At 50.6% G+C, this 27,951-nt stretch overlaps 11 protein-coding genes across 11 annotated transcripts; 5 read left to right on the forward strand and 6 right to left on the reverse strand.

Annotated features, from left to right (window-relative positions):
- Nucleotides 1–38: 38 nt before the first annotated feature.
- N7519_000650 (uncharacterized protein) lies at nt 39–2,166 on the reverse strand (the record flags this gene model as incomplete). The annotated part of the gene is made up of 7 exons (XM_057287428.1): nt 39–278; nt 389–493; nt 573–1,283; nt 1,343–1,414; nt 1,471–1,762; nt 1,820–1,832; nt 1,956–2,166. The coding sequence occupies 7 exons, from the start codon at nt 2,164–2,166 to the stop codon at nt 39–41; spliced, it is 1,644 nt and encodes a 547-aa protein (XP_057153511.1).
- A 506-nt stretch (nt 2,167–2,672) lies between these two features.
- N7519_000651 (uncharacterized protein) lies at nt 2,673–4,348 on the reverse strand (the record flags this gene model as incomplete). Its single annotated transcript, XM_057287429.1, has 5 exons — nt 2,673–3,449; nt 3,518–3,780; nt 3,848–3,922; nt 3,975–4,117; nt 4,173–4,348. The coding sequence occupies 5 exons, from the start codon at nt 4,346–4,348 to the stop codon at nt 2,673–2,675; spliced, it is 1,434 nt and encodes a 477-aa protein (XP_057153512.1).
- Nucleotides 4,349–4,778: 430 nt separating this feature from the next.
- Nucleotides 4,779–7,238, reverse strand: triA (uncharacterized protein; the record flags this gene model as incomplete). The annotated part of the gene is made up of 3 exons (XM_057287430.1): nt 4,779–4,952; nt 5,012–5,467; nt 5,535–7,238. 3 exons carry the CDS (start codon nt 7,236–7,238, stop codon nt 4,779–4,781), a joined length of 2,334 nt encoding a protein of 777 aa, XP_057153513.1.
- A 977-nt stretch (nt 7,239–8,215) lies between these two features.
- On the forward strand, nt 8,216–9,400 carry N7519_000653 (DUF3716 domain-containing protein; the record flags this gene model as incomplete). Its single annotated transcript, XM_057287431.1, has 3 exons — nt 8,216–8,246; nt 8,303–8,425; nt 8,496–9,400. 3 exons carry the CDS (start codon nt 8,216–8,218, stop codon nt 9,398–9,400), a joined length of 1,059 nt encoding a protein of 352 aa, XP_057153514.1.
- Nucleotides 9,401–10,049: 649 nt separating this feature from the next.
- Nucleotides 10,050–11,675, forward strand: N7519_000654 (acyltransferase family protein; the record flags this gene model as incomplete). Its single annotated transcript, XM_057287432.1, has 1 exon — nt 10,050–11,675. The coding sequence occupies one exon, from the start codon at nt 10,050–10,052 to the stop codon at nt 11,673–11,675; it is 1,626 nt and encodes a 541-aa protein (XP_057153515.1).
- A 778-nt stretch (nt 11,676–12,453) lies between these two features.
- N7519_000655 (uncharacterized protein) lies at nt 12,454–14,464 on the reverse strand (the record flags this gene model as incomplete). Its single annotated transcript, XM_057287433.1, has 4 exons — nt 12,454–12,878; nt 12,935–13,023; nt 13,074–13,681; nt 13,733–14,464. The coding sequence occupies 4 exons, from the start codon at nt 14,462–14,464 to the stop codon at nt 12,454–12,456; spliced, it is 1,854 nt and encodes a 617-aa protein (XP_057153516.1).
- Nucleotides 14,465–14,941: 477 nt separating this feature from the next.
- Nucleotides 14,942–16,153, forward strand: N7519_000656 (putative pantetheine-phosphate adenylyltransferase; the record flags this gene model as incomplete). The annotated part of the gene is made up of 1 exon (XM_057287434.1): nt 14,942–16,153. The coding sequence occupies one exon, from the start codon at nt 14,942–14,944 to the stop codon at nt 16,151–16,153; it is 1,212 nt and encodes a 403-aa protein (XP_057153517.1).
- An 866-nt stretch (nt 16,154–17,019) lies between these two features.
- On the forward strand, nt 17,020–18,383 carry N7519_000657 (F-box domain protein; the record flags this gene model as incomplete). Its single annotated transcript, XM_057287435.1, has 2 exons — nt 17,020–17,170; nt 17,230–18,383. 2 exons carry the CDS (start codon nt 17,020–17,022, stop codon nt 18,381–18,383), a joined length of 1,305 nt encoding a protein of 434 aa, XP_057153518.1.
- A 290-nt stretch (nt 18,384–18,673) lies between these two features.
- N7519_000658 (histidine phosphatase family protein) lies at nt 18,674–20,245 on the reverse strand (the record flags this gene model as incomplete). Its single annotated transcript, XM_057287436.1, has 1 exon — nt 18,674–20,245. One exon carries the CDS (start codon nt 20,243–20,245, stop codon nt 18,674–18,676), a length of 1,572 nt encoding a protein of 523 aa, XP_057153519.1.
- A 1,574-nt stretch (nt 20,246–21,819) lies between these two features.
- Nucleotides 21,820–23,079, reverse strand: N7519_000659 (M6 family metalloprotease domain-containing protein; the record flags this gene model as incomplete). The annotated part of the gene is made up of 1 exon (XM_057287437.1): nt 21,820–23,079. One exon carries the CDS (start codon nt 23,077–23,079, stop codon nt 21,820–21,822), a length of 1,260 nt encoding a protein of 419 aa, XP_057153520.1.
- A 789-nt stretch (nt 23,080–23,868) lies between these two features.
- On the forward strand, nt 23,869–27,855 carry N7519_000660 (uncharacterized protein; the record flags this gene model as incomplete). The annotated part of the gene is made up of 3 exons (XM_057287438.1): nt 23,869–24,261; nt 25,151–25,803; nt 25,887–27,855. The coding sequence occupies 3 exons, from the start codon at nt 23,869–23,871 to the stop codon at nt 27,853–27,855; spliced, it is 3,015 nt and encodes a 1,004-aa protein (XP_057153521.1).
- Between the last annotated feature and the right edge of the window lie 96 nt (nt 27,856–27,951).

Here is a 27,951-nt window from a genome sequence, read left to right on the forward strand (position 1 = left end):
CAATATTCAGGCCATGAAACATGTAACGAAGCAGCCTGTCACATAGCATGACCATGCTCCGCGATATCGCGATAGCGACCTGCCAATGCGCGCCTAGCAGACTTTCCCCAAAAGACCATTGGGACAATCGTCCCAGTAATGGCTAGGCTCAACATCCCACACGTGATGAACATATTCTGTATGCCACTGCGCTGGATCCATGGAGAGATCACGAATGGAACAGCGATACCGACCGCGTTACGCATGAACGCCACAGCGGTGAACGCATCACCGGTAATCTAGAGATGGATGTGAGTACAAACGACTACTCGAAATAGAGGAAGTATGTATCATGTAGGATATATCATGTATCTCGAAACGAGAGAGGTAGGACAGCAACCAATCATACCTCTCTGTAACTGTCCGTGACTAACACCAATGCAGCATCACTAATACTGCCCAGGCCAAACCCGAAAAAGGAACCTGCGACATTCGGCCAGATCCAGTGCATTCCCTACAGTCCACATGACAACATGTTAGCACTCAGTTATCGACAGACCCTCAATTTTTGACTGTGAATGTTGTTGCCTTACCCGAGAAATCGTTGCCCCGAACATGATAAGGCCACCTGCCATGAAAATGGCCGGAAGGTGTAAGATGTACAACCGCATTTCGGGTTCATAATAGCCCCTGTTTCGTTTTGCGTAGTACAAGATCGACCGATCACCGATGAAGCCCCCGTATACTGTACCGATAATGTTCCCAATCAGTGGACCAGCGCTAGTGTATCCGATTTGGGCAGGGGAGAAGAGATATGGCGGCTCTGGGAGTGTGAGTGACAGCACGTTCGAAGTTACTGTTAACCAGGCTAGTCCAGCTGCATATTGAACCGCGGCAAATGCCACAGCGGGAAGGATAAGCACGCAGAAGGGGCGGTAGAAATGCGGCCAGATTGGTTCTGGTGTTGGCGTTGCCAGGGCAAGTCGCTTGCGCCACGGGTTCTGCGGTATAGTGAGGTCCAGTACATGATGAGAATGGGCCCGTTCAATGACAGATGAAGAGCAATTGGCAGAACACCCCGAGTCAAAAATTTCCGGACCATCTTCCTTGATTAAGATGGGTGGGTTGTCTTCTTCAACTGTGGCGTGGGCTTGCCCAGTGAACACAGGGACGTATTTAGTTTCCTCGTAGATGAAGAGGAAAATGACAAAAAGGATACCGTTGGAGATCCCCATGGTTTGATAGCACGAGCGCCAGCCGTGATGTGTGGCTTGTGCCCCTGCAGCCATGGGGGTCAGGAAGCTCTATACATGGCTTCATCAGGTACCGCATAAATCTCCAAACTCTGAGGTTGAAGACTTACACCGATCACGACACATGTCAAGTATAATCCGTTCATACTTCCCCGATGATGCACGAAGAACAAGTCGGCAATCTGTACAACATTAACAGGACAGGATACCTTACTATCAGTGCAAAGATATAGCTCACTGTTATCTCCGCTATAGACTCGTTGGTAGCACCAGCCAAACCTTGTAGCAAGTTGGTCACATATAGCTCTGTCAGACTGTTTATTCTGGATGTCCAGAATGACGTCGTCAACATTAGTGCTGTTGAGACGATATAAACCGGCCGTCGGCCGTACTTTTTCGCGAATGGAATAAAGAAAATACAACCAGCTGTGAGACCGACAAAGTTTACCGACATGGCTTTATTCAATTGGGTGTAGGTGACTTTCAGGTCAATGGTAATCTGCTGCCAAAAAATGGCTTGAATGGATAACCTGGTATGATAGTAATGTTACCAGTCTGGCTCATGTACGATAATAGTTTGCACTTACGCTGTGAAGATAACTATTGTCATAGCTAAGACAATTGCGAAATTGACTGATTTGCGCATGGTGCTCCAATTCTATTCGTGGATATATGTTGGGATTAGCTCATCAATAAGTAGATATGAATCGAGCGCTGGCTCACTAGGGGCCCGTTCGGGGTCGAATGAGGGAATAGGGTCGAGAACGACACTGTGCTGCCCGTGCTCATCTGCCCCGTCGTCTGGGACAGGATGGTTGTCAATAAACACCCCAACGCAGGAGAGGAAAGGAACCTCACCTCGAATCAGTTTGAATGTGCCCGGAGGCTGGTCCGTCTCATCCTCAAAAGGTGATAGAACTTGGATTTCCGCCATTTCCTGAGTTATAGACGCCCCTAGGGTTGAAGTGATGCTCCAGATATAAGGAGCGTGCTGGCGGATGTATAGTCTCGACGGCCCTTAAAAGACGTGGTCAAGCCCTGGATATACAGCCAAATCCCTGTCTACTTTGGAAGTCAGGTAGTGGCTGCACATGCTAGACGTTGATCTTTTGACCCCAATGCCAGGATGCCACAGATACGAGAATCCAGGCAGAGAGATAAGCCATGTGCTTTGTGACCCGGGAGTTGCACATCCATTGAAGATGCGGACAGAAAGATCTCCGAGGAGGAATTGGTTCTGGTCGTGAAATGGCTGATCGAGGTCGGTTATCTTCAGAGTTCTGATCGCTTCGAACCTTCCAAGGCTCCGTTGCTTATCTGTTGCGTCAGCCTTCCTGATTGGGAATAGTGTGCGTTTATGGGATATAAAAGGAATGAGTATCTCACAGATGTAGTCAGATTAACACATAGCTTTGGTAGTTTTACAATTATATCCATAAGTCATATCAACCCCATCTCCAGACCTCTTTGTCGAGCCAATTCATGCACACTCAGATTTGGGTCTTCCTTCTGCCATAACTCTTCGAGCAGACTGAGGAGAATTTCACACTGATGAGAGCCTAGCAACCCTTTCCTAATGGTTTGTTGCCATTCCGGCTTGCGACATAGGGCACTGACTTCCAATCCAGCGACAAACATAGGAAACAGAATTGCATTCTTGATGAAGACATCTTCCGTTGGACGCTCAACTGACGCAAGACGGAGAGCATCAAGACTAGCGAGGATTCGTGTAACGAGAACGGATGTATCTGCTGGACACTTGGCAGGCTGCCGCCATGCCGAGATATTGTTATTGGGAGTAGAAGTAGCAGACGTGCTAGCTCGTTTTCTGATGATCAAGATACCAGCCAGTCGATGCGCCTCCCATAGATAACATTGTAAAAAGCTCCCTGGTTCGCCAGGCCAGTCCCAAAGAGTCTGCTCCGTAGTCTCTGTGCCTATCCCAGCAAGTATATCAAGTAGTGTACGAGGAAGACCGCTAACAGGCTCAATACCAAACCTGAGCGCCGCGGGCTGGCAATACCGGCGCCAGATACCAATCTCCGGAGCCTGGCGACCAACCGAAAAGCACGCCAGGTCTAGCACCCCCATCACCTCGAGGAGGTGGATACGAAAGTGAGTTGGGGTAGATTGGCGATGCAAATCATCGAGCCCGTGGCTCTGCAGGATATTGTGCATACCTTCTAAATGCATAGTCCAGGGCAGGCCGTGCATCAGCTGGGATCAAATCAGCGTCAGAACCTTAAGCCAGAGGATAACCGAAACAAGAAGTTGATGTTACGCACGCCAATGGTACACAACAGCAGCCCTGAAGTCAACGTCCCATCAGACAGGGTCGTGCTGCACGCTAGTTCTGATCGGAAGGTCTTTAATGCTGTGTCGAAATACTCGCAGAACTGAGAAGTGGCTGTGCTCGACAGTGCGAGTTGGAATGCAATGCAGATTGAATACAAGGCACTGGATTCTTGACAAAGCTGCGGGAGACGTGGATAAAGCATGGTATTTCTTGCAGTTGTCGAGTGAAGCACGTTAATGCCGTTATTCATAACTACTCGATATCAGTACCGTGTGGCAACCAGCATACATATTCAAAAGATTTCCTGCTGCAGACTCACATTCATTGAAAAGACTCTCATCCTCAACCACCTTCTGCGAAACCGCTAGCTCCAACTTCTGACCCCCATCCAAAGCTACATACGATCAATACCGAAGAACCGCATTGCTTTTATAGATCATACTAACCAGCATCCCCGTCCCGTTCCACCCGCCTTCTCCTCTCCCTACTAAGATCCCTCTGTCTCCCCCTCGGCCTCGACGGCACAGAATTCTTAACCGGCTTATCGGCACCAGTAAAGTGACCGCGCGACGCAATCCCCGTACCCCATCTTAGTCGAACGTCATAGCCCTCGCACGTGGCCCCGCGCTCGGCACAATTTTGACACGAAGGGCGGGCGTTGTCGCAACGACGTCGCCGTCGTTTGCACGTCCAGCAGCCTTGATGTGAGCGGGTCGACATGCCGGGTTTGGGCTGTTGTACTTGGAGCGTTGCGCGGAGAGATGAATGGCGGGCCGTTTAATGCAATGCGGGGGGGCACCGATAGATCATGCGGGTTCATGATGGCGCGTCCGACTGCCTATTTGGGGTTAACTCGATTTTGGGATTATATCCACATGTGCAAGGTCAGATGTGGATGGTATGAACATGATACAGGCAGAGATATTTTGAGATTTACGGGAGATCCAATAGTGGCATAGGCATAAAACGCGAGATTGGTGTGCAGGCTTGGCCTCTTTTGGCTACTTTTCTTGGTAGAATATCTGAACATCAGGTATTCAGCCAAATCGAGGCGACCAGAAATGATGAATTAGGACATTCCCTTGTCTAGGTAACGATCCCTAGAAACATAGAACCCATGCACAATGTCTATTGTAGTGCGTACTTTTTACCATAAAATCAAAAACCATATCTGCAGTGAACCACAAACGAAACCCCAGTAAAGCCTAGATCGGAAAAAAAAAATACATAATACAAAGCGGCAAAGACCATCATGGCGGCACCGCTCGAGCCAGCAGACGGATATTATCCACAAAGCCCTTAACCAGGTCCTCGTACTGGTTCTTGGGATCGCCCGACATAGCAAGCTGGCCCTGGCGACGAATTTCCTCAGCCGAGACTTCAACTTCAAGCTCGTGCTCGAACTCATTCTTGCCCGGTTGTTGCTGCGATATGGTCAGAAGACTGCTTTTGAGGGTGACACAGAACATTTGTATAAACTTACATCGGATTTGGCTACTTGAGTCAAGTCCACCTGGTAGGCCAAGTGGCGGTAGCTCATGCGATCTTTGATGCGATCGCCTCGTCCGCCTTTACTGACTGCTGCATCTACCACCGGGAGATTGCTGACGTCGCCTGTGTATTCCATTTCCAGATTGACACTGACGCGCCAGTCCACCGTCGTCCGTGGGCTGCAGACATCCACGTCGGCAACTCGACACTTGACTATTTTCGCGAGGATTTCACCGGTTCGTTCGTCGGTTGTCACTCGGACTTTGGGCTTGTGCCTCGGGTTCAAATTTTGACGGATCACCGGGGGCAAATCAGCTGCTTGTATCTCATAGAAGGTGTCACGTTCTTTCTTGTGCACGTATGCAAGTGGGATTCGGGTCGAGTTGGGCTGCGGCATGGACGCTTTCACAGCCTCATTAAGGAAATTATTCATAGCTCGGTGTTGTTCCTGTGCATGGTAAGTAAACCTGATGGGAATTGAGGCACTCTCGCCAGGACGCTGGGAAACGACTTACCACAGTCATCTTGCTTTCAAAAGATGTCCGAATCCGTGCATTCTCCCGATTGAGGACACTCTCGGTTAAAATTGGAAGATGGATACGGTCTCTGCTGTCCATGTCGATGATGTGGCCTAATTTCGCCTCAATCTCGATGATAGTCCCCTGGCCGGCAGCAGCAGAACCTGCTGGCCTGGCATTCACATCGTTTCTCATGACTACATGTTGAAACAAGAAATCACAAAGGGTTTTTGTGAGCTCCTCGTGTGGAATGAAGCCAGTAATGGATGGCTCCCAAGGGCCCAGCGAGCCTACAGCCTGCGAATTACTCGGCGGACGAAGTGGGGGAGCTGACGGAGCTGGGGGAGCTTGGGCGCGAGGCATACTTGTGCTTGGTGAAGCAACAGCAGGCGCTCGTGTGACCCGTGCGGCGGGTGTGGCTGCCATTATCGAGGAAGACCGTCTGCGAGTATCCAGAGAGAAATCTTGCTGGCTCTGTCGCGCATGTTTTGGAATTGGGGGACGGGGATTGGGAATGATCGGGCGTCTGCTTGTGTTGCGAGGCGTCAAGCGAGCATAGATCGGTGGCTCGTTGTACCTCCTTCTCTTTGGCTTGGGTTGTTGTGCATCAACACGGGGTTGGTGGTCGACTTCCATTTCCACGGCATGGGCGCCTCCGCGAGCGTCGGAGGGCGAACTGTTCATTCGACTGCCCGGTGCCAATGGGGAGGTTAGGAAATCTGATCCTGCGACGGTGTTCTTCTGTGCAGCGGGACTCTCAACCATCATTCGGTCTTCGGAAGTACGAATTTGACCAGCGGTCGCTGACTCGGAGGCCGCGATGATACTATTGTGACGGGAGATCGATTTGGGACTGGCGCTCTCGGTTGGCTCTTGCTTTGAGCCGCCCGAAGGGAGATGAGTCGGCTCGGAGGGGTGAGAACTATGCGGAGAGAACTGTCGTTGAGTCACAGGTGACTGCGTTGGAACCTGATCTCGTATTGGGGCCTCCTGTGTGGGCCTCGGACTGGATAGGGGATTGATGGGGGAATCGTGTCCGGAGGACGGCGGGCGGGCACTTGATGGCGACTGGCGCGTGGCAAAGGTAGGAGGAGGGCCTAGCGGGGTGCCAGGGACAGATCGGTGTGCGGTGGGAGAGAAGTGCTGCGATGGAAGAGGTTGTGACGCAACAGGAGGGCTGCGGAAAGATTCGACTGGAGCTCGGGATGTTGTCATCACAGATTGCAGTGATTGAGAGCGTTGCTGAGACCTCTGCTGGGCGAAATAAGACTGTTGTTCCGGGTGCTGTGGTCCTGCACTCGTCGGCTGCGGTGTGTACGGCGAGACCAGAGAACCACCGGGGTGTTGGGGATGCGACCCGTATGCCGGCGCGCCAAATGGATCACGCGTGCCGGGACCATACGGTGTCGAGATGTGCGGAGGTGTCTGGCTGCGCTGCGCTGTATTAATCACTGGGGCCGAGTTGAATTGTTGGTATGGCGATTGAACGGATGCGTAAGGTGAGCTTCGCTCTGGGGAAGCGTGCTGCGGGTGTTGCAACGGAGAAGGCTGAGGCGGACGTGTAGGATATTCTGAGTAAGAAGCTGCCTTCTTTGGTCGCTTTTGGGGGGTTTGATCGGATATGGGAGAGCTGGCCGAGTTGCTTGGAGGTGGAGGATTGGAGGCGCCGCCGTCGGTGTTCATGATCGTGCGCAAATCCATCGTGACTGCACCCACTTCGGGACCACTTCGACCACGCGAGCACTTTTATCAAGAAATACACGCGACAGGCGATCGCGACATTCAAGCCGTATCGCAAGATGTCGGGGAGCAGAAAGAAGGCGGCGGGACAATGAGCGTGGATAGACAAAGAGGAAGGGAGAAGTTCTCGAACTGCGGAATCGCGCGAATCAGGGAGCTGAGAGGATCGTCGCCGCTTTAGGGAACCGGCGACATCAAGGTCCAATAGTCTGTATTATGTGTCAATTTGTATTGATCGGAGAGATGTCTAAGTTCTACGTTGGGAGCCTTTGGAGCTCAAAAATGTCCAGCGAAGCTCCCGTGCAAAATGGAGCTCTAGGAAGTATGATGCATTTCGGAGAGTTTGCTAGAGCGCGCTATGGAAAATGTCTATTGTCTTTTTGAGATCACCCAGTTCATACAAGCGTCTAACGGTATTTGACGTGACATATGTGTTTCAACGTCTTTGAATCCTCGGTGCTGGTAAAAAGGCCACGGTTGTGATCTCGAGATGTCTTGGCATTGACACCTGAGGTAGTTAATCATGAGCTAAGCCGTTTTGGGAACTATACAATGTCCTTCTATCAACGTCAAGGTCAACCTCAAGTATTGGAAGACAAGATCGCGGTATAATGCAAGACTCAAGCGTCCATACATACTATGCAAATGCAAGAATTCCCAAAGCTTTAATATACTAAGCCTACAGCTTTATAGATTCTATTGCCTACCAAACTACTTTGCACTTTGGTAATCTCTCCGAATGCCTTCTAGTTTAGCTACACCTACATCTGTTTGTCAAGTGCCTCTTTTCTCAGGCCGATGCGCAATATATATAGCTTGTAAATTCCCTGCTTGTAGAAACCCAATCCATCTTCCTTTCTCTCCCCTTTCATTCTGGGGCATCCTCGTAGGTGTCCTAGGGATCCATTTCCAGCCACCACTTCCCTATTACCACTACCATGGCATCAAAATCATCGAGCAAACCTCCAGGTAGTAATTTCATTTAAATATATCCAAGTTCTTATCGACCTAACACATTAATGTAGCCAAGAAACGTCCTAGGTTGAGCAATGAGCCTAGCAACGAGGTCTCTGGCTCATCTGTAGAGACTAACTCCCCTCCTCGTTGGGATCCCGCAGCTGAGGCTGTGGCCCAAACTGCTTCAGAAAGTAACTGATTATGTTCCTTCTAATGGTTCACAGATCCCTTCCTACGGTTTCATTCTAATGTTTTCGATAGCCCACCCGACACTTGACACTGCAGGGAACCCCATGTTGAAATTTTGCACCGCTACGACCGAGTTGAGAATAATTTCCTTGCCCCCAATCCGCGACCTCGACTGGCGTTGTGGTTATAAGAATCATCTGACGACCCAGAAACGACGTCGAGCTGCGCTTGGTCAACGCTTTGGTACGGCTGCTTTGCCTGGACAAGGGTGTGCGCGATGTGTAAGAGAGCGTCGTGCTTTCGAATCTTGTGTTGTTATGCACCCACAAGGTTCCGGAAGGGCTCTGTTTACTGGTGCATGTATGAACTGCGCATTTGATTACCAACCAACGGAGTGCAGCTTTCGGGGCCTTAATCCTCCAAAATGGATCATCGAGTGGATTCGTGCAAACAATGGCATCCTTCCACAGGGTAGTTTTGCTCAAGTTGTGGGACGTTTATCTGTGCCTGCTCATCCTGGAGTTCCTTCTTCTACTTCCACTCAATCCCAGCAACATGGTCCTACCTACTCTGCCAAATGGTACAGAACGCCTTTGGATGACGGCTCGCTAGCAAGTGACATCACTGGCATGATTACCATTCGTGAGGATCTACGTGAGGTTCGTGCTCGTGTGGAGTACGATATCAAGAAATTGTCGAAGTTTGCTGGAGATGATGGATCGGACGAGGAGGCTCTTGAAGATAACGAGCCGAACCCTTTCTACGATTCTGCTTCTGAGCATGGTGATGATGATACTGGTTCGGCGGATGCGAGATCTGAGAATGATGAATCGGAAGTTGAATCGGGGGGTGTTGGTTCTCTGGGTGTTGGCTCGGTGGATCTAAATTCGGACGTTGTTGATTCTGATGTTGATGGTGGTGATGATGTTGATGGTGATGTTGATGGTGATGTTGAGTCGGATGATGCTGACGAGTAAACGGATTGGTTTCTTTTCTACCTGAAATACTTGGAAAATGATATGAGAATTTCTACTCTTATTTTGAGAACCAGCCTATGAATGTCCCGCAACTCAATGAGAGAAGAAGATATGTAGCTATGTAGGATGCTGACTTCCCGATACTGACGCGTCAGCCTGGAGAACATCTCAAGAACACATCCATAGTCCACGGATATAAAACTAAACCCACATAAGTGTAATTGTATCTTGAACTATAGCCTCAGTCATATCAAAATACCAAATGCTTTTTATGTACAGTCACCTTCTGAATCCGGCTTTAACGAAAACGGCAATCGATCGGCTCTCTGCCTTGTCTTTACTTTAATCTCTTGACTCTTCGACTCGTCGACTCTCCTACTCTCCTTAACTATCCCTGACTCTCATTTAATTTCCAATTTCACCTAATCTTTCGCCATTCTCTGTGGCGGTGAAACAGCCCCTGCTGACGTATTTGCCCGAATTCGCCGACCTCCGCATCACCCGCTCCTCGCTGGAGTGAACTGTCCAGTTTCCTCTCGACTTTCTCAATTATACCGGCATGCTTCCTTTTGTCTGTTAACCTGTGTAAATCAAGGCTTTTGCCCCTCTGGACATGTCCATTTGCGATCGACCAACATAGCATAACAAGATGACATCCCACGACGATCGGGCCACCACCTCCGCCTCCGATATCCCTTTGAAAGATCTGGAATCTGCCTCGGAATCCGACTCGACAATCACCCCCCGCTGGAATGGCTTTTCTCAATTTCACCCCTCCAACATCCTCGCGCATCCCGACGGACTGGCACCGAAGATGTCGCAAGAAGACTGGCTGGCATATTCTGAAGACACATGGCACAGGTTGACACTTGCACTCACACCAAGTTTCCTACAACATTTAGTGGGCGGTTCGCCACCCCAGCCTGCGAAGCTTCATGCCATCGCGGCTCTAGACGGGCTGCGTGGCTGGGCCTGTCTACTGGTCTTCAACTTCCATTTCTTCTTCACATACACATGGAAAGTCGCGATAGGATGGGGATTTGGCAAGGAGAACTTTGGGATTCACCAGCTGCCCTTCTTCCATATGCTGATCTCTGGTCACATTATGGTGGCCATCTTCTTCGTCCTCTCCGGCTACGTTCTGTCATATAAACCGCTGAAAACAATTCGGAGCAGGTCCTTCGATCAAACTTTCACCGTGCTCGCATCAGGAACCTTCCGTCGGGCATTTCGTTTATATATCCCCGCAATTACTGGGGTTCTTTGCGTCTTTGTGGCTGTTCGCCTCGGACTGTATAATTACTCCCATAGCGTCATCAAGGAGGGACACACAATCCTCGGTACTAACGAGCAACATCCACGTGTGTATAAATCCTTCTCAAAACAAAGCGATGACTTGTGGGTCACATTGGCGACCTTGATGAACCCATTCGATTATGCGCTGTACTACAACTATTACAATCCGCATCTCTGGACAATTCCTCTCGAATTCCGCTCCTCCCTTATCCTATTCATTGTCATCATGGGGACATCACGCTTGGTGGCACCGGTGCGCATGACAGTAGTCTCTGGCTTGACTTGGTTCTGCATGCGTTATGGTCGCTGGGAAATCGTCTTATTCCTCTTTGGCATGCTGATGGCCGAAGTGGATCTCATCTACGGAACCTGGGAGCCATCCGCACGACCGGCGGTAGAAGACGACAAAACAACCATTCGCCTCAGTCCCGGCAGCAAAACCACCATCAGAGTCTCCCGCCGCGGGCTATGGATCTCGCTCTTCATAGTCGGTCTGTACTTCGGTTCATGTCCCAACATCGGGTTCAAATGGACACCTTTCTACAGCTGGCTGTGGCACATCACCCCCAAGACGTACCCAGAACCGCACCGCTTCGCGCAGACTATCGGAGCCGTCCTTATCGTCTTCTCTATCAACCACTCCCCTGACATCCAGAAACTCTTCACAAATTCCTTCTCCCAATATCTAGGCAAGATCTCCTTTGCATTCTACGTCGTCCATGGCCCCGTCCTCCACTGTCTGGGCTATTCCATCATGCCCAACATCTGGAATCTCACCGGCAAAGAGACCAACTTCCAATACTGCCTCGGTTTCCTCATTGGCTGGCTCATCTGCCTTCCCGTCGCCATCTGGCTAGGCGATGTGTTCTGGCGCGCCGTGGACATCCCCAGCGTCAAGTTTGCGCGGTCGCTCGAAGATCGTCTCATTTCCAAGGGTCCGACACTCAGTCGTCCAACCCTGGCTACCCGCGCAGAGTGAAGCTGTCCGTTGTTTGCAACAATCTGTTTATATTAGACTGTGATCGTTAGCGGTTGCTTTCTCTGTCTTGCTACACCTGTACTCCATATGATACCTGCTCGCTGGGCGAGCCTTTTTGGTTATTTTTATTGTATTAGACCGTTGGTCTCCATGCTCCTGTTACTTAGACCTGTGATCGAACTAAGACTATCCTAAGACTATCACGTCCTACCTCTCCTTCAACAGAAAATGAAAGTAGGTAAATATACCATACAAAATGGAGCAAAACATTTAATAACCACCAACTTATACGCGCTTTCTATTCATGCAGCGAATGGTCACAGTGCAGTTGACCTTAACTTAGTTGTTCCAAGATGGTTACTATAAGCTTGGAGTAAGATAATTCAAGTAGGATAGATGGCCTAAGGCCATTCTCAGCTAATAGCAAGTGGTACATATCCAATGTGTAGTTCGTTCATTCATTCACTCGTACCAAACAAGTCAGAAGTACGGCCAATCAATAGACACAAGAGCAGTCCATGAAGATCGCCGGGTTCTCGCTGGACCTATGCAAATAGCGTACCGGATCAGACACAGAAAGGCCGACAGTACTGGCGAAGCACACAAACAAAGCAAAATAAAACAGGAGATGCTGTGGGCACGCGAAGCAATAGATCGCGGCAAACAGAAACAAATATCAGAGATTGGACCATCTAATGCAAGAGCCAGGGTTGTCGGAAAGCTCCAGGGAAAAGAAGAGACGGAAGTAGGGAAATCAAGACCTAATTTTCTGGTTGGCTCATAAAGCAACACCCGTTAGTCCTCGTCCACCGCACACTCCCAGCCATTCCCGTGGCTGGCCGGTGTGGTTAGGCCCGCCTTGTGGGGACCAGCTGATGTTGGACACTTCGTATTCACTCTGCCAGACGCCGGCTGGGCCACGCTCCGAGGTTGTAGAAGGCGGCGCTCCTGGGGTGTTGGAGGGAGGGGAAGCAACTGGTGCGGCGTTGTGCTGGTTGATGAGGTCCCAGAGGAGAACCATGCTATCATCGCCACCGGATGCGAGGATGCCGCGACGGCTTGGAGACCACTCTACGCAGTTCAAGGCAGCTGAATGGCCCTTCAGTTCCAATAGGGCCTGGCCTGGTTGTCGGACGTCGAGAACGCGGACAACACTGGAGTCCTGTGAGAATGTTGCCAGGAGGTGGGCATCATGTGGGGATGCTGGGAAATTGCGTTAGCTCGTAATTATACTCCATGTTTTGGTATGCCATCCATACCTGCGATCCTCAACAAAGGCGGAGGGTAGAGGCCGGTCTGTGATTGACCGGGGGGCTGGAGCTCCCAGGAGCTCCTGGGCTCATGACTGCTGAAGATATTGTCAGGATTCAGAGCACGTAATTATAGTTTGGCAGACACTTACGCTTCTCGTTCTTATCCGTCGGCTCGTAAATGATTGTGCTATGCTCAAGGCTTCGCAGATCGAACATTCGCACACTGCCGTCAGCACCACAGCTTACAAAGACATCGACACTGTTGGCGCAGAAGCGAACGTCATACACCTCCTTGTCGTGGGCAATCAGTTGCGTCTTCGCTGTCAATGTGGGAATGTCCCAGATGGTGCAAGTTGTGTCAATGCTCGAAGTAATGATCAGACTTGGAGAAATTGTGTTCCAGTCAAGAGAGGTAATAGGCGCAGTGTGCTCGGGGGATTTTGAGTTAGACAGCAAAGCCAACGGGGACAGTTTGGAGGTGGCGGGCTCTCGCTGGTTCATGGGACGAGTGATCGAGTTCGAGCTTTGGAGAGGCTGAGAATTTGGCAGTGACCATAAGCGAAGATGGTCTCCTGACGTGGCCAGCAAATCAGTCGATTGCTTCTGAGATGAGGGAGGCTCCCAGAGGATGCGGGTAACAGGGTAAGAATGTGTTGCCTCGGCTGTTTTCACATAGTCGAGTTTGATCTCCCCTGCGGCCGCATCTGGTGTGTCGGGATCTGGTTGCGTCCAGTGTGTATCGAGGATTTGAATCTATTAACTGGTTAGCACAAACATATTCATCCATAGGGTGGATGCACATACATAGTTGTGACTGTCTTCTAAATAGCTTCCCATGGCTAGCTTTCCACCAAAGCCCGAGTTGCCTGTGATGGGCCATTTGCACCAATCCACCGCGTATATAGGCCATGGGGCCACGTAATTGCTGTTGGTCGGCACCTGGTTGTCTCCGTTATTGTAAGACATTGATGACATTCCGGGGTTCATAAGTGCCTCGCTCAACAAGTGTTCACCGGAGGGCCTGATATCGGCGAGGCCAAGAGGAGAATACTTGGAACCTTGCGGGGTGTGAGGCGAAAATGCTCCAGGGGAGGAGGGATATTTGGAGCCATCAGGCGCAGCATGTTGTTTGTACATGGATTGGTCGAACCCGGCGGGGCTAGATCGTGAATGTCCATGCGAATTGATCATGCTGGCTCGGTGGTTGGACTGCGACGATGACTGCGGCATGGTAGGGACGACTGATGGGGCGGTATTTATTGATACTGCAGCCGGACGGTTCTGGTTCCCTGGCTGCAAGGCTCCGGGAAGGGCACTGCTGCTAGTGTTCCCGTCGCCGCCGTACTGAGAGCTCTGTTGTACGTTGATCGAGGGGAGTCGGGCACCTGCGTCCGATGTGGTGGGATAGTCGTGCGAGGAGGATTGGCGGGACAGGTTCGGGTTGATTGGCCCGGTTGATGGAATGTGAAGCTCCTCCGGCTGGCGACTGAACACAGCTGAGCGCCGGTGAGAGTCGTAGGAGGCGGGATTCGACATGATGCGGACTATGCTGGAGAGCAAGAGCGCCGTCTAGGCAGGGGATGGTGCGATGGATCGTAGTTGGGAGGATGAGCTCCACTGTTTCTCGATCGAGACCAGTGAAGGAGGTTGGGGGATGCACCAAATCGGGGACATAGCGGGGCTTTGAAGGAGCTCCAACCAGAGGACCGTGTCAGCCAGATATCATTCCAGCTTATCAGGTCACTTGGCTCTCAATGGCATCCTCATCTCGATCAGAGAGTTGTAGAGTCGAGGACAGAGGGCGGTGTCATCCCACGAGAATAGCTGACTCAGCCGGGTACCCCAGCCTGCGATGGGGATGGATCCGATCACTTCTTCAGGGAATTGTGGTTCTTTTGTTTCTGTGATCTCTATGTGATTTCTCAGGTTTCTTGGTTTCTTTGTTGATCTTACATCTCTTGACTTGAATGTTAACCCCAGTGCTCGTTGCTGTAATTATATATTCTTCACACCATGGCTTCCGATCACATCAATTCACCCTCGGCTTTACTACTACTTCCCCCGCCTCCAGCCTTTTCTTTTCCCCAAGTTAAAGATGCCTTCCAGCCATCCTTGGTGGACGTCTACACTAAGCTCTCAAATGCCTTGAGCGGATCCAACCTTACAGCTGTGCTGGATATTGCTCTGGCCATTCCAGATCTTCTTTCCCCGAGCTGCCAACCTCGGGCCAAAGTGTTTGCACAACTCCAACATTACCTGACCAGCGTCTATACCCTGGTTGGTGCTGTCTGTGCAACACATAACATTGAATTAGACTCTCCAGGTGGCATTGACACCCGGGTGGTATTTATCGATGCAAATGAGAACATCTCGGCCATCCAGGCCTCTGGTAGTTCTCGCTTTGGGCCCATTCTGGACATCCAATCACTAGCTAATTCGGGGCGCTGTTGGGATTATGTTTTCTATTTGTCCAACACAACAGGCCAAACTTTGGCTAATTCCTTCACCAACAGTGTCGGCAGCCAGGGTCGGGACGGCAGGGCGGCAAGCATGCAAGCCATCACAAGCGAGCCTGACTGGACGATCTCTGGCCGCCTGCTAATTCCTGACGACCAACATCCATCCATTCCACATTATTCTGTGGTTGTTGGTGGCACATTTGATCACCTTCATGTTGGTCACAAACTTCTGCTCACAGCAGTTGCATTGGTTCTGGAACCGCGGGACCGGGGGCAGGAGGGCCGCCTGACTATCGGAGTGACCGGGGATGCGCTGTTGGTCAATAAAAAATATGCCGAATTTCTTGAGAGTTGGGAGGAGCGTTGGCAGAGTACTGCAGCTTTCCTAACGGCCATTATGGATTTCTCGCCTGAAAAGAGATCACCGCAGATTGAACGTGCCTTTACGCCAGGTCCCAATGGCAAGATTGTCGTCGTAAGGACCCAGCCCAACCTGGCGTTTGAATTTGTGGAGATCTCCGATCCATTTGGGCCAACGATTACCGAGGAGAACCTTGGAGCAATTGTTGTTTCGAAGGAGACGCACTCAGGAGGGGCGGCCGTCAACGAAGAGCGGGTGAAGAAGGGATGGAAAGGCCTTGCCGTATTCGAGGTGGACGTACTCCAGTCTGGGGAGGCTGCCACAGTCACTGACATTGAGGGCTTTGAGACCAAAATCAGCAGCACAGATGTCAGACGGCGCCGAGCCCATCTTGCGAAGGTCTGATAGGTTGCATGCACACGGCACGTAATGATATGGAAGATCCGACAGCTAGTAGATAATCTCTGAAACACATGTACATACATTAGTTTGTCTTGATTTCGGTCATTAACCCCCAATCCTTTTGGGCAGGCACATAACCCACACGCATGGTCCATCACCCTGCATGATGTGACGACTTGCCGGCGGGGTCTGCATTAGTCCCCCTCTCCAACACTACTCACACTCATCCAATGGCCTTTTCTGCAAGTTCGCGCGCTGGCTGGCCGCAGGGTCAATCAATCATGTGATTCCTGTGTGGCACCGTCGCCAATGAAATCAACCGGATCGGGTCAGAAAGTCCGGCTTGTCAGTGCAGAGGGCGCTAAACCAGGCACTAGACGATCGTCCCCGGTCGCGAAATCAATCGTTAGGGCGAGAGCTCTCGCCATGCATGGTGAGACAAGTCAACTGTCCTACTAGTGTCTGCAGGAGAACGGCGACGAGTCGAGTATTGGATATCAATTTTAGTTAATTTTTTTAAAATTTTTATTTCTCGTTTCCCCTCCTCCCTAATTCCCTCCGTGACTTGTCTCTCCGGTCTTGGGGACAAGTCAAGAACGTCGACTTTCCCTCAATTCCTCCATATTTCCATGTTGCTGCTACTTCATCAAGCAGCCGATGCTTCGGCTGCGCGCGCCGATCATGGCCCAGCCACGTCACATTTATGATCTCGCTGACGAGCTACTGAGCGAGATATTGTCCTTCTCCTCGAACCCGCACCTCGAGCCCTAAACGGCAGATTCAATGGAAACGGGCATACTTCCAGGCCTGGCGACCAACATGTCGAAGTGTCCGATCTGGATCAATTTCGACTCGTCTGCAAGCGCTTCATGCGAATCGGCACCCCTTACAAGTTTAACCGATTTACTCTGCGCTTCTCTGAGCACGGTTTCCGGCGACTAGATGAACTGGTAGACATGCAGCTGGCCTACTATGTGAAGACCATCACGTACATGGTGCGACCCTTTTATCAAGGAAGCGGTACCAGCTCTTCAATCTCCCATATACAAGCGAGCAAATTGACTAAGAGCAAAATACAGGTTGGGCCCGGACACTGCGAACATTGGGGTCAGAGAATCCCGAAATATCCCAACTGCACAGCCGCCGACTGCGTGAACAAACCAATCTAACTGAAACCAACAATGACCGAACCCGCCTCCGCCGTGCAATCGCATCATTCTCAGCCCTACAGGAAATAAAACTCCTAAGACTCCAAGACGAAGCAGACGAATACCTCATCGACTTTATACGCGACCACTCACTGGTGACCAGCACCAGCACCGCAAGCATCCGCTTCGACTGGGAAACCTCCTGCTCGCGCGCCGTAACAAATCTCAGCATCGCACTCCTCGATTCAAAATGCAGCTCCATCCGCTTCACAGGGCCCCAGATCAGCCCCGAAGCAACATTGCAGCTCCTCCATGCCCCGTCAACAACCCTCGCCGCCATGGGCGGACGCCTCACAAGCCTCGACATAAACTTCCACTCAGCAACCGACATTACTACGACCATGGCCGACCTTTCAGGCGTCTTCCACCACTTCTTCATCGCGGCCAAAAACCTCATCGCCATCCACATCGGCTTCCTCAGCAAAACACCCCTAGACCTCGACCTCGAGCTACTCTTCCACCACATCCGCTGGAAAACCCTCCGCAAACTCAGTATTCAAGGCTGGCGCCTGAGCGCAGATGAGATCGTCGCACTAGCACGTCGCCATAGTGCCCAGCTACGCGATTTCCGCCTACTCGGCGTCTACCTCCGGCCTGGCGGTTTGTGGCGCGATGTCCTGGTTGTCCTGCGTGAGGAAATGGAGCAGCTGGAGCGGCTGGTTCTGAAGGACATTGACTATGCTGCACATTTTGATTCTGCTTCTGTCTCAAACGGTGTGGAGGTTTTTGATGATTACCCTGCTGGCCCTGTGCCGTCTTCTCTTACTGTTGCGGCTGGTACGTCCTCGGCTGTTCAGTCGCCGACTACGACCCCGCTCGCGTCCGATGGCCTCCCTGCTTTGGTAGCGGGTAGGCGATTGCCGCTGAGACAGACGTCACTCGAGAGACTGCGTGCTTTGTCTAGTGAGGATCTAGGGGATGACGGTGTGCATGTCTTGCGTGAGCAGATGCCTCTTTGGGAGGCGTGGGTTCTTTCTGCTCCGCATCGCGTTAAAAGGAATGGTCACTCACATTGGAGTATGTAAAAAGGAGAGGCAGAGAGGTGTCTAAAACATGATGACTACTTTTTTGGATACTTTTTTGGAGTTGGGGGCTGTTTGAATTACCTTATTATGACTTGCACGTGTTAGAGCCCCTCGAATATATATTTGGGTACAATTATATTGTTCTGGGACGGCTTTCATGGTAACATATACCGCATTAATATTGACTAAAAAATATGGATGTGTATGTAAGGGACGCAATCTTTAGGGTATCGTCAAACACGAATGTGCTGAAAGAGGACCAACTCTGCACTATTATTTTCAAGCCCCCCCTATTTATAACACTTGGCCCAGTCGCCGCCAGAGCGTGCAAAAGTAAGCCCTTTCACGAAATCACGACGGCGACAACGGCCAAGTTTATCCACCGGGCAACCGTGCAGCGGAATGACACGGTCATTAACGAGGACTCGCACAAGCGGCTCAGGCTCCCGACGACATTGCATCATCTCGACATAAGCCCGAGCACCGAAAGGGACCGTCCAGGCCGAAGAGAACCCGTCTGTTTGGCTAGGAGACTGGACGTGGGTGAGCGAGAGTGGAGCGGTGCCGTTGTATAAGCCCAAAGCAAAGAAGAACGGAATCATTCCGTTGTCATGCGTGAAGTCGGCGTACATGGTGTAGTTGAGGGGGAATGTCGCAGCGCCGGGGGCATCGAGCGTACGGTTTGTGCTTGTGTGGTCCTTCACTGGGTGGCGAGTGAGTCGGGCGATCAGTTCGTTTACGAAACCGACACCCTGGGTCGGGCCGAGAGGATTGCCGGCGCCATAACCGTAGTACTTGCTCAACGACTGGAGGTAGTCGTATTGGCTCCATTCGGTCGGGGTGAAGAGGTCGCAGAATGGAGATAGCTCGGCTGCATCGTCACTTGAAGACACTGTCTCGAAAGGACAGATGTCCATCAGACTGACAACATCGATATCTTCAAGTTTAACGCCAGGGAGATCGGCCTCGAGACGAGCTCGGATGGGCGGCACAAAGATTTTCATGTATTTTTCTTCGACCTTGTCGCCCAGTTCATTGTCTTCGAATTTAGGACAGGTTTCGCTGTGGTTCAGAGTGTTGTTGGTGCCAGACTCCTCTGAGATGATGACATTGGTTTTGGGGCTTGGTTGACGGTGATTGGCATTTTTGTCATCCAACTTCGCCTTCTGGAATCCCTTGATAAAATTCGCACCTGAAGCCACAACCCGCCCTGAGTCAGATGACCGAATGAAGGGCACAGCTTTCTTCGCCAACGCCTCGTAACGCTGGTAGAATTTCGTCCCCGAGTCCACCATCTGGTTCACTCCGAAGGGTACCAAATCATCACCGCCCATGATGTACTTGTATGAGCGGAGGAACTTCGTGTTGCCCTTGTATGCAGTCGCGTTCGCTTGGATATTTTCAATGAGCTTGGCATATACTTTGCTCTTCTTCGCGGACGGGAATCGAGCACCATGACGGGAGATCACTTGAGCAAAGGTGATCTGACAATCATGAGGTACCTCATCCGAGATGGATGATTCTTCGGAAAGAGAGAAATAGGGCGAATAATGGCCCCACTTGTGTGAGAGCTCGGAATTGCATTGGTAACCGCCATCGACAGTATTGCAGTCAGATCTCTTTGACATGTCCACGGGGGAAGTCACAGGTAGGTCAGGCTGGGTTGTGGAACGTGTGGGAGGGTTGCACTGGGTTTCCTTCGCGAAGTACACAACCAGGGCGAAAGTGCCCAGCAGGGACATGATGGTCAATGCTGTCCATCTTCGGGAAGATTGCTGGCGTTGCTGTTTCCAGCCTCGCTCTTGTTTCTCTCCGAGAAGACCCTCTTCCTCCCCACGATTTTGTTTGGAGAACGCCGCCATCACACCAGTGAATGAGTAGACGAGATCACAGCTTGACTAATCCGTGACACCTGTGAGCATATAGAATGCGTAGAGGGGGAACCAGTCCATTTTTAAATGCCGACCTGACTGTAAAGCATTTGGGTTAACCCTTGCGAACGTTGTGCTCGTGAGTGTTTTGGTCCCGCTGATTGGTCCGTCGCTCTTGCTTGAAGCTGAAACACGTGGACCGGGAGATGCCCTACCCGTGACTGGGGTACTTTGCAGTACTTAGGTATACTATATTTTAGTATGGAGATACATGTCACTAGAGGTACCAATTTATATACTAGCCCAACGGGGAATTTCAGCATGTGGTGATCGTCCAAATCTCATGTGCAACATCCTCACTTCATTATAATCTACATAGTTTCTTTCCGTCGAGGGCAATTATGTCTTACCTGAGTTTTCCAAGACTAGCTTGTTCCTTCTAAGCTCACGGATAGAGTTTCTGTGGCTCTAGCGGTGGAGCCCTTTGGTATATCTCCGTCCCTATCAGATGAGATTACCATGCCCTATACTCATTTGGTACCCGGAGGCTTCAAGCAAAATCGATATATTCGTAATCTACCATTGCTGGCGACCTCGGTTTACTACTTTGCACATGATGTGTTTGAGCATCGCCTCCTCCAGGTTACATCGACCAAAAATATGTCCCACCAACTACAAGAAACCAAAGCAACATGCAGTGAATTGAGATATTTTATAAATTGCGGCAACAATTTAAGGAACTAGAAGGAATAGAAGGAATGATTGGAGAGCAAGCATGTTGTACATACGCCTACTGTAGCGTGTTACTTTTGGTCCAGTGTTTTCTTCCCCTTCATCAGATCCATATGGTACATGAAAACAAATTGCCTACGTACTCAAGTGCTATAGGGTCACTCCGTATGTAGGTGATAGACTCGGCCAAAAGGTCATTGCCGTCAAGAATCCCCTGCTGCAGTGAGAAAATTAAGACATGATCGTCCGTTTCAAGGTTCGGTGCTGACATGTAGATCATATGTAGAATCAATTAGATTACTCTGGCCGAGAGCGAAAACGGTGCTAAGCGTACGGAGTACCAGCACCACCCCCTATGTATGCACATAAGGACATACTCAGGATATATATCGAATCGGCTAATCATACACCATATTAGTACAATAAACTAATGGCCTGCTTCTAGAAGAAGCTGGCAAAGGTTCTATATTGCCTTGGGATCACAAATAGATCTGATGCCGCGCGAAGCGCCGCGGAATGACAGCAAATTGGCCAGGTCTCCACAGGGAGAAGTACCTATCAGCTTGTGTTTTGAGAAATAAATTTGTTAAGTCTTCAGCATGAATTGACTTGAATAGTTATATGTTTTTTTTCCCTCCACGAGCTCATGATGAATACTTAACTCCGCCAGTAAATAAATGTTTATTCAATGTGATTTGGTTTCTAGCTTAGCACCTGGCCTTAGGTCTGTATCTGCATCTATTGCCCTGACAAATATGTACTTACACGAATTAACTTGAAGACACATGGGTTTCGAGGACGTAAATAGAATCCACTCCGACGATATACTCCACTCACGCCACCTCGACTGTAACGGTATATTCATCTCCCTGCTGTCCAACCACCGTAATTGTGACTCCATCTTCCGAAACAAAAGTTTCCCGGCCAGCCTCGAATGTGAAATGGGCATCATTGAGTTCGTCCCCACCACACCCCCCAGAACTTGGGGTCGCATCATGGACGCGAATAGGGCCTTGGCCCGAAGCCGTGGATGTTGATACCGTATAGACAAGGACTCCCGTACTGCAAGCACTGCTATCCGCGCCATTCTGGGTTCTCACCTCAGCGACAATAGCAGTAGTCTCATCCCGCTTCACAACGACTCCCTTGACGCCCTCCTTCGTTCCGACAGGGGTAATGGTGTGAGTTGTCGATCCAGCACCATCCACGCAATCGAACTGGTCATCGGAAAACCATCCCAGTTTCCACTTGTGCCACGCAAAGTAATCCGGAAGGGCGCCGGTAATCAAGCCCATAACGTCATGCCCGCCAACGTACATGGTGGTGCTGTCGCCAGTACCCGAGCTCGGATACAGATCCGGTAAACCCATTGCGTGTCCAGTCTCGTGGTTCACCACCAGGAAGCCCCATGAGTTAGGAGCGTCTTGGCCGAAGGTGACAGTCTTACCGATAATAGTTCCATCCCCTGCCGTAATTGGGCTCATGTAGGTAGGCGAGAACGAGATGTGACTTGCTGCCTTGGTCGGAACGATATAGAGAACATCGGTGCCGGCGAAGTTGATGGCCGTGCCGACGGAGTTCAGCGCGTCTTGGATGTACTCTGCTAGCTGCTCTGAGGTAATCCCCCGGTCGTAGGGGTAGGCGGTGGATTCTCTGGGCATGCGATAGAAGCGGGATGTGTCGGCGTTGACGTTGAGACTAAGTTGGCCAAAGGAGGAACTGGTGTACCAGTCTGGTGCACCGGGGATGAAGAGCTGGTGTAATTCCTCGGTGGCCTCTGAGGCCGGTGCATCAGGGAAGTCAACGAAAATCATATAGGCGTTGAGGGTGCCAGTGCTTGGGGCAAAAGTCTGGTCTGTAGCACCGATACCCTCGCTGAGATCCACTGAAGTCGGCTTGAGTTTGCAGGCACCATTTCCGGCGGCGCGTGAGTTAAGAGAACGAGAGGGATGGCTTTGGAGTGGAAATCCAGCTTTAAGATTAGGTATCGAAAGCGAACCGGGAGAGGTTGGGCATGCCTCGACAACCTGTGTCCAGAGGCAGAGTAACCCCCAAGGAGCGAGCCCTAGCAGCTGATTGAATTGGATTTTCATCTGTACGACTCTCTTGATGTGAACGATTTGTGCGTGGTATAGTACATTATGAACTGGCAATTAAGGGTTTTTATAGTAAAGAAGAGCGTTCGGTTCGAAGTCATTTGTCCGTGGTTTCAGGAGGAGCTTCCATTATTATAATATCTTGGCGGTTTTATACTCCGTAGTAAGGAAAGCGCGTTCGGTTCGAAGTGAAACAGGAGTCGTGGAAGGATCATTACGAAACAACTAGGAAATTTAGGGTTTTATACTCCGTAGTAAGGAAGTGTGTTCGGTTCGAAGTGAGACAGTTGTCGCGGAACAATCATTACGAAACAACCAGGAAATTCAAAGGGCTCCTTAGCTTCATACATATCAATCAAGCAGAGAAATATTGGCCGTCGGGAATAAGAAGTTTAATGTTGACTCTCATCTGAACAACTAGTGTTCCAAATCAGTTTCATACAATGAAACTAGACCTTGACAAAAACCTCAGGGGCCCTTGACAGCTCTGATTCATCCTTCATAATATATATGTAGCGTAGCCATCCGTGGATATGCGCACTGGCTAGTTATATAACTAGGTAGAGACTGTCTACTATCTTAGGCATCGGTGTCCTCGAGGGTAACAAGAACGAGCTCATGACGGCTGCATCACAAGGTGGGGTACCTAGGAACCAGGGGCAGCTCCTCTAAAAACCTACAGATGTCTCCCACCCTTAATGAAGCCTCACTCATTGAAGGTTGGCTCCTTGAACGATATGCAAAACAAACTTGCGATGACCCGTGGTCTGATAAGCGATATTCAGCATGTCGCCTACTCAAGGAAAGCGGCATACCATGCTATCTCTGGGCGAAGATGCTTTAGCATACTATGGGGTATCCACGGTTGTCTTTGACGTACACATCGTCGTGGGTGATGTCAAGAAAGCCGCAGAGGTTGGCACCCTCCGCCTCCTGAGTTTGAAGCGCGGTACATCGACATTGAGGAGGCCACTTGCTATCTTGTTGAACCGCAATGCAAGGGCGTGGGCCCCTTTGATCCTGTGGTCGCTCTCACCGCTGCCTCTGATTGGGATATCAAGCTTCCGGAAATTGCCACACAGACAAGCTGCTGTCACTAGAGAATTGCTAGATGGCCTTTTATTCCACCGTTACATCAACTGCTGGATTCCTTTATCAGAAGATGGCTGGATACTCCTGGTACGCACTGTTTTTTCCGCAGCCACACAAGCTGCCTTTTAGGCTATCTTTACGAATATGTTCCGATTTTAAAACTCAGGGAATTTGCTGGTTACTTGAAGGTGGAGCATCGGCAATACCATTTGGACGGGATTGCGGGAGTCAGCTATACTATAGAGCCTTTTAGAATCCATTCACAGAAGTCCGAGACTCCATACTTAGAGGGGAGTATGAATTTCGCGAGTGCTCCGTTTCGAGGGATGATGAGCGATTTTTCACAGCTGGTGTCGAGGCACGGTTGCTGGCTATGCTCCCACCTGCAAATCATAAATGAATCACATAGCATATAGCCGTCTCAATAACAATTGCTCTGGGTGCTGTGGTTACGCAATTATTATCACAACTATATCCATATTATACTTTCTCATGTTTATAAAAGATGCCAACTAGAATTCTTCTTTAGAGAACATTATGTTTACTAACACCATTGCCCAAGTAATAGCCATGCTCGTACGCTTGACATGGCTTTTAGTATTGCAAACAACATAGTAAAATATTAGCCATGTAAGTAAAACTACCTGGAGAAGTAGAATAAGGTGAACAATTCGATTCTGTAGTTCGGCTCTGGGGGGGGGAGCCAATCAGAATTCCCGGGGTTGCCGAGACGCGCCCGACCCAAACATTCCGACTTTGCTTCAAAACAAACCAGCTCCAATCTCCAACTTCACCCTTTTACTCCCAGAATGCCTCCAATGAACAAAAATTCTGGTTTAAACGACGATTCATTTTCGCTCACCAATTTGGACGACGAAATAATGGGCACCTCAACACGACGTGTCGACGAGGAGCTTGACTACGATATCAACACATCAACACTTGATCGCGCTTTCCCCGAATTTTCGCAATACAGACCTCCGAAGAGGAGGAACAGGAGTTGGACGACGAGCTTTCACATAGCGACCTCGACATGTCCGTTGAGGTGGGACGCGCTGCTGAGAAACCAGGGCGCGACGACTCGCGCAGTTCTATGATGAGCTTCGAGAACAGTGTACGCTCATCCTCGCCCGCCATGCGCGTTGAATACCCTACACCACAAAAGGCAGTTGCTGCTACGCGTCCGTCGCGTCGTGCAGTCAGTGACAACCTACGAAAGAACGCTCAGGTGCGACGAGCAACCCTAGCACAGAAAGAAACAATGAGCCCCCAAGTCTCGAAGGCTCAACGTGACCAGCGTCGGACATTTTCCGATATGCACGCAAAAGTGCGTGACAGCTATGAGGGCTCATTTTTGGGCGATGAAAGACCTGCCCCTATCGCCACGAAAACGCGTTCGACGCGTTTTGGAAACGCAAACACCTCACAGGAGATTGCAGACGCAATTGAGCGAGCTTCGCGGGACGCCTACGCGAAGGAACTCCGCAAATCGGCTTCCAACGCAGGAACTCCCCGAAAAAGCAGTGCCAATGCAACCAACACCAACACTAACACTATTGGTGAAACCATGACCCATCAATCCTTCCTTCTTCCCGACCTCCCTAACATCTCTGAACTTGTCTCTGGTGTGTACGAAGATGGCACACCTGTTTACTCCCGACAGAGCAAGATGCGCTCTACCCGATTCGTTTCTCCACTTCATGATCATACAGACGTGTCTCCCCCCATGAGCACATGCCGCTGGATGCAGTTCCCGTCCCCGAAGATGAGAAGGCCCTGTTTGTTCATCTGAGACTACTTCAGGATAAGGTGGCAGAATTGGAGATGTTCAAGTCTGAGGCAGAGCGCAAAATGGACAGTTATCGCCAGGAGAACTCATCTTTGAAGGCGAACAGACCCCGCCAGTCATCGGCTAAGTCGGAACCGGAGGATAATGCGCACAAGAAGGGATCTAAGCGCCTGGAAAGTGAGATCCAGAAGTTAGACGCAGCCAATCTCGCTTTACAAAACCAGTTGGACATTGCCGATCGAAAGGCCCAGGTCCAAGAGTCTGCCATCAAGCGCTTGAACCATGACCGAGAGTCGGCTATCTCACAACTTGGCGCCGCTTATCTCGAAACTCGAGAGCTGAAGGCCGACAACGAGGAATTGCGACGGGAAAATGCGGAACTCAGGTCCCAGCTCAGCCGATCCTCGGGCCGCAAGGCTCGCGAACAAGACACCGCTGAGTCCGAAACTAGTTCAGCCGTGTCTGATGATGTCGATGACAGCCAGCTTTACACTGAGCGCAGTGGAGACGCTAGTCGGAGCACCAGAGACATCACATCGAAAAGTAACCGCTCAACAACGAGAACCAGACGCTATGATGACTCCCGCTCCAAAGTGTCTAATCAAGTGGATAAGGAAATTTCTCGCCTTGAAAAAGAACGTGCCGATGAGGCTCTCTTCTCTATCGAGATGCCATCATCCAGACGTACATCGACCTCTAAACCATCGAAGCCAGCTGTGTCTCGCTCTTCCGAATCCAAGAGCTCCCGGAAACAACCCAACACGACCAAACAGCGCGTGAAGCGAGTGGTAGTTGAAGATGTGACTGGGCCGGAGGTGTCCGAGCAGACGAAGGCTTCGTCTGAAACCGACGTTACCTTGTTGAGCGTTATTGATGAACATGAGATCTCTCGTCTGCGCAAGACATTGGAAGAAGAAAGAATGATGCGCAAGCAGCGTCGCCCGAGTGCCCCTAAGGAATCTAATCCTACTGAGGCCGTCAACTCGACCAGACAGAGCATCTTGAAAACTCCTGCCCCTCGCAAGTCTTCTCTTCGCGAATCAAAAGCAGAAATCCCTCGGCCAGCCTCGGCTACTGGAGATATTACCACTGCCTCAAAGACAAATACCGAGGGAGACAGTAGTCTCACAGTACCAATTGCAGAGCGCCCTCGACGCCATTCAGAAAATTCGTTGCCAGCAACATCCCAGCGCAAGAAGCAGCGAAATGCCGACATGACATCCGCTTTCATCCTTCCTGATATCACCCTCCACCACGTCGACTTGGCGGCAGCTGATCCATCCAAGTTGCCACAAGTCACCCAAAAAGCATTAGATAGCATTGCTCGTCACAATGGCCAGAACTGCACAGTTTGCAATGGTCACTCCACTGATGGCACCTGCAACCACGAGTCGGTGAAGGTCGCCAAACCCATTCCCGTGTCAGAGCGTATGCCCAAGCCATCCGTCTGGAACGAAGAGCCAACCATGCGCCCCTCGCAACCCCCCGCCGTCGCTCTTGCTACTGTTCTCAAGGGCCTGGAGGACGAACTCTCTCATCTGAAGATGCAACTGGCCACATACCAAAGCGCCTACAACAAGCTTGACGCCTCGCTCGGCAAGCGCCCGCGCAAGGCCCTGCAAGAAAAGATTGACAAAGTCTTCAAGGACATCGACATGAAGTCCGACCAAATCTACGCTCTTTACGATGTTTTGGAGGGCCAAAAGCAAGATGATCGTGAAATGACCGAGCACGAAATGGAAGCGACTCTCGAGTCAATTGGAATCGATGTTGGCGCGTCCCACGCACCTGATGTCACTGGTACTACCGATAAGTCTTCTCGCCACAGCCATATTGACCTGGATGACGAGGAGGACTTGCCCTGGAGGGCATCGAGAGCACTGCTGATATGACTGGTCACCTTTCTCTGAACGGTCACTAAGCTAATGTTTCCTGCATCGCGTTGCGTGTGTTGATAGCATTCTGGTTACTTTGCTGCTACTTTGGCG

The sequence above is a fragment of the Penicillium mononematosum genome, assembly GCF_028829835.1.
Source record: "Penicillium mononematosum strain IBT 11891 chromosome Unknown utg000001l:1.0-4488741.0:1.0-4491989.0, whole genome shotgun sequence".
NCBI classification, from domain to species: Eukaryota; Fungi; Ascomycota; class Eurotiomycetes; order Eurotiales; family Aspergillaceae; genus Penicillium; species Penicillium mononematosum.